Here is a 3,256-nt window from a genome sequence, read left to right on the forward strand (position 1 = left end):
AAGCTGCTTCGCCGTGCACCCTCGTGACGGCAAATCCGCAGGGTTGCGATTCCCCGGCACATGGCGCCAATTCTTGACATCCGAGCAGGACAAGATCTCCCTTACTCGGTTACCGACAAGCGTACCCCATTGATCATTGCGTCGAATCCACGCCAAAGCACAGGTGGAATCAGTCCAGTAGAAAGTAGGCACGCCCTCGAGTTCCAACGACATCTTCACACTAGCAGCCAATCTGACAGCAATTACACACCCAAATAGCTCAAGTCGCGCCACGGAGACCTTCCTGATTGGAGCCACCCTAGCCCTGGCCTGAAGCAGCTGCACCGAAACATCACAAGACTTCTGGGTCCGCAAGTAAATGACCGCCGCATAAGCATCCTGACTGGCATCGGAAAACACATGTAGTTGCCAGTCTTCACGATAGATACTTCCTCCAGTGACGTTGCGAGGAATTCGAATAGTAGAGAGATAGCTCAACTCCTCGTACCAAGCCTTAAACTCAGAAGTCAGCTCCTCCTCTAAAATTTCGTCCCAGGATTTCTTCGCAAGCCATGCACGCTGTAACATTTTCTTGGGCCCTAAGAGGACAGGGCACAAAAACCCGATTGGATCATATACCTGGCTGACGGCCGACAAAATAGTACGTTTAGTGATTGCACTAAGAGCTTTGTGTTCCTTCCAGTCCATCCACAGCTCATCTTCTTCCCGGTCCCACATCATACCAAGTACTGGGGTTATTTGGTCCTTCCTTCTTTCACCAGGCACGCTGGACAAGTCCCCGTCGTTTGTCGGCACTAAGGTTCCTTCACCGCTGCATTCTCCAGCCGTCCAGGCCCACTGTCGTAGCTCCATCTTTGCCCCTGCCAGCATGCGAGTAGCATCTTCTTTGAAGCGCCTTAATTCCTCCGCGGAGTTAACAGCCGTCAGTGCGTTATCTACATACATAGCCTTCAATAATTTGTCCGCCATCTCCCTATCTTCCAATCCTACATTAGACAGATGAAATTGGATTACAGCGGCGAGCAGGAAAGGACTACAATTGACGCCGAATACAACTCGTTTGTGTCGTAGCACCAGCAATCTATCTTCGCGTCCTCCCTCCCACCATAGAAACCGGAGAAAGTCTCGGTCCGCCGCGCTCACCTCGATCATAAGAAATGCCTTACGTATATCCGCAGAAACACCAATGTTGCCGCAACGAAATCGATTCAAGACCGATGGTAGAAGTTCAATCAAGTTAGGTCCCTTAGTCAGGCACTCGTTCAAGGACGGCGCACGCCCATTCTTGCAAGAAGCGTCGAAAACGGGCCGCATTGGCGTTGTCAAACTCTCAGGCTTTATCACTGGCCGGTGGGGTAGGTAATATCCTGGGTTGCTACGATCTTCAACCGGAACCTCTTCAACTATCCCCTCCGCGATCCACTCCTGGAATATTTTGTCATACTGGCTAACCTTATCCATCGACTTCAATCTTCTTAAGGTGTTGTCAAGTCTCTGGTTCGCGGCGTCGAAGTTGTCGGGAATCTGCTTCTTTTCATCAATCCAAGGCAAACTCACGCAATATCTTCCATCTGGGGCCTTACTCACGGTTCTCAAAAAATGTTGCTGAACTTCCGCATCCCTTTCTGCTTGCGACTTATGAAAAGCTGGCTCTCTAATGCCAATCAATTCTAAGTCCCACAAAAGGGTTACGTTACTCTCGGCCATCATAGAGGTACATACCATCAGAGACGCACAGCTGGGTTCATATTCCTTTACCTTTCCTGTCAGAGTCCAACCGAATACAGTTTCGAGCGCTACCAGACCACATCTCAAGTTTTCCTTTCTCCCGGTCAGCATAGAGGCGTAGTGGTCGGCTCCAATCAAGACTTCGATTTCTGGAGAGCCCTCACCAATGTCGTTCACGTGTATTCTTTTTTCTTTGAGCTCTTTAATCACCTTTTGCTTACTAACTCTCGGCAACAATCCGCAGAGCCTTTCCTGGTCCAACAAAGTCAACGTGGTCTGTACGGTCCCGTCTAAGCTCTCAATACTCACCCGGTATATCTGATGTTGTCTGACTTCCCGCGAACATCCGAAGAGTATATGGCACATGTTTAGACTTCCAATCGATTTCAAACCGAGTCCAGACGCGGTGCTGCTGCGCAAGTACGATCTGTGACAACCGCCGTCAAACACAAGACGAACCCTTCGACGCACACCAGCGCTCTCCAAATTTACAAACACGGTTTGCAAGATAACATCCCCTGAGCACTGCATATTAGACATCGAAGGCGCGGTCTGACTAGGCGTCTGCTCCGGCGTAGATTCGGGCGTCGTTCGATTTTTCTCCACCTCCGAACACAGCAACGCACAATGTTTCTTTTGACAGAAGGCGCATTTGACAACAGCTTTGCAATTTCTTGAACCATGTCCCATCTTCAGACAAACATAGCATGCTTTCCTTTCGGTCACGATCTTCTTCCGGTTCTCTAAATTCATGGAAGCTGCTTTCACACAAAGTTGGCTCTCATGAGGTTTGTCACAAAATAGGCATTTAACTGACGAGCCAGCAAGCAGCCCAGAAGCAGTCGCACAATCTTCATTCTGAAAAGCAACGTTCTTATTTGATTTCTTCTCAGGTTTCTTCTGAATCTGGAAACCCGCGTGTACCAGCTGACGTTGATCCTCGCACTGAACCTCCAGTTTTAGAAAACTGACCAGTAACTGCAAGTCAGTTTGGGGAGGATCCATCGCCGATCCCTCCTTGCCCCAGTTCGGGCTTCGTTGCCACGCTGTTAATACTTGTACCGGCAACGTCGACTCGACAATCGGATACAAAAACGTCGACATCTGCTCGCTGCTGACTCCCAGGGTCTCGAGTGCCTGTAGGTGCGCCGAAAGTTTGTCAAACATTTTAGAAAGACTTGTATTTTGCTGCCCTCCGTTAGCCATGACCATCTTTACTAACTCACGGATGTACACCTGCTTAAGCACCTTCTCATTACCGAAACGCTCTCGAAGGGCTTCCGCTGCTCTAGGATAATTCTCACCCGATTGAGGGAAGGTGGTCACTAGATCCGCCGCTCTCGTCCCAGGGACCATGCATTGTACGAGGTACTGAAATTTGTCTGCGTCGTCTAAATCCTTGTCTTCGTGGATTTTCTTGAATTGAGCCCAGAAAGGAAGCCATTCCAACACATCGCCGTTAAATTTACGCGGTTCGTACTTCGGGAGCTTGTATGTCTTCCTTCTTCTCGCCTCTGAACTCACGTCT

General features: G+C 49.5%; 1 protein-coding gene across 1 annotated transcript; it reads right to left on the bottom strand.

Annotated features, from left to right (window-relative positions):
• Positions 1-105: 105 nt before the first annotated feature.
• LOC105557489 lies at positions 106-3,084 on the bottom strand (the record flags this gene model as incomplete). Its single annotated transcript, XM_012004736.1, has 1 exon — positions 106-3,084. A coding segment is annotated over exon 1 (2,979 nt), but the record flags the coding sequence as incomplete, so codon positions are not given.
• Between the last annotated feature and the right edge of the window lie 172 nt (positions 3,085-3,256).

This window comes from Vollenhovia emeryi, unplaced genomic scaffold (assembly GCF_000949405.1).
Source record: "Vollenhovia emeryi isolate VEMERY1.0 unplaced genomic scaffold, V.emery_V1.0 DF939472.1, whole genome shotgun sequence".
NCBI classification, from domain to species: Eukaryota; Metazoa; Arthropoda; class Insecta; order Hymenoptera; family Formicidae; genus Vollenhovia; species Vollenhovia emeryi.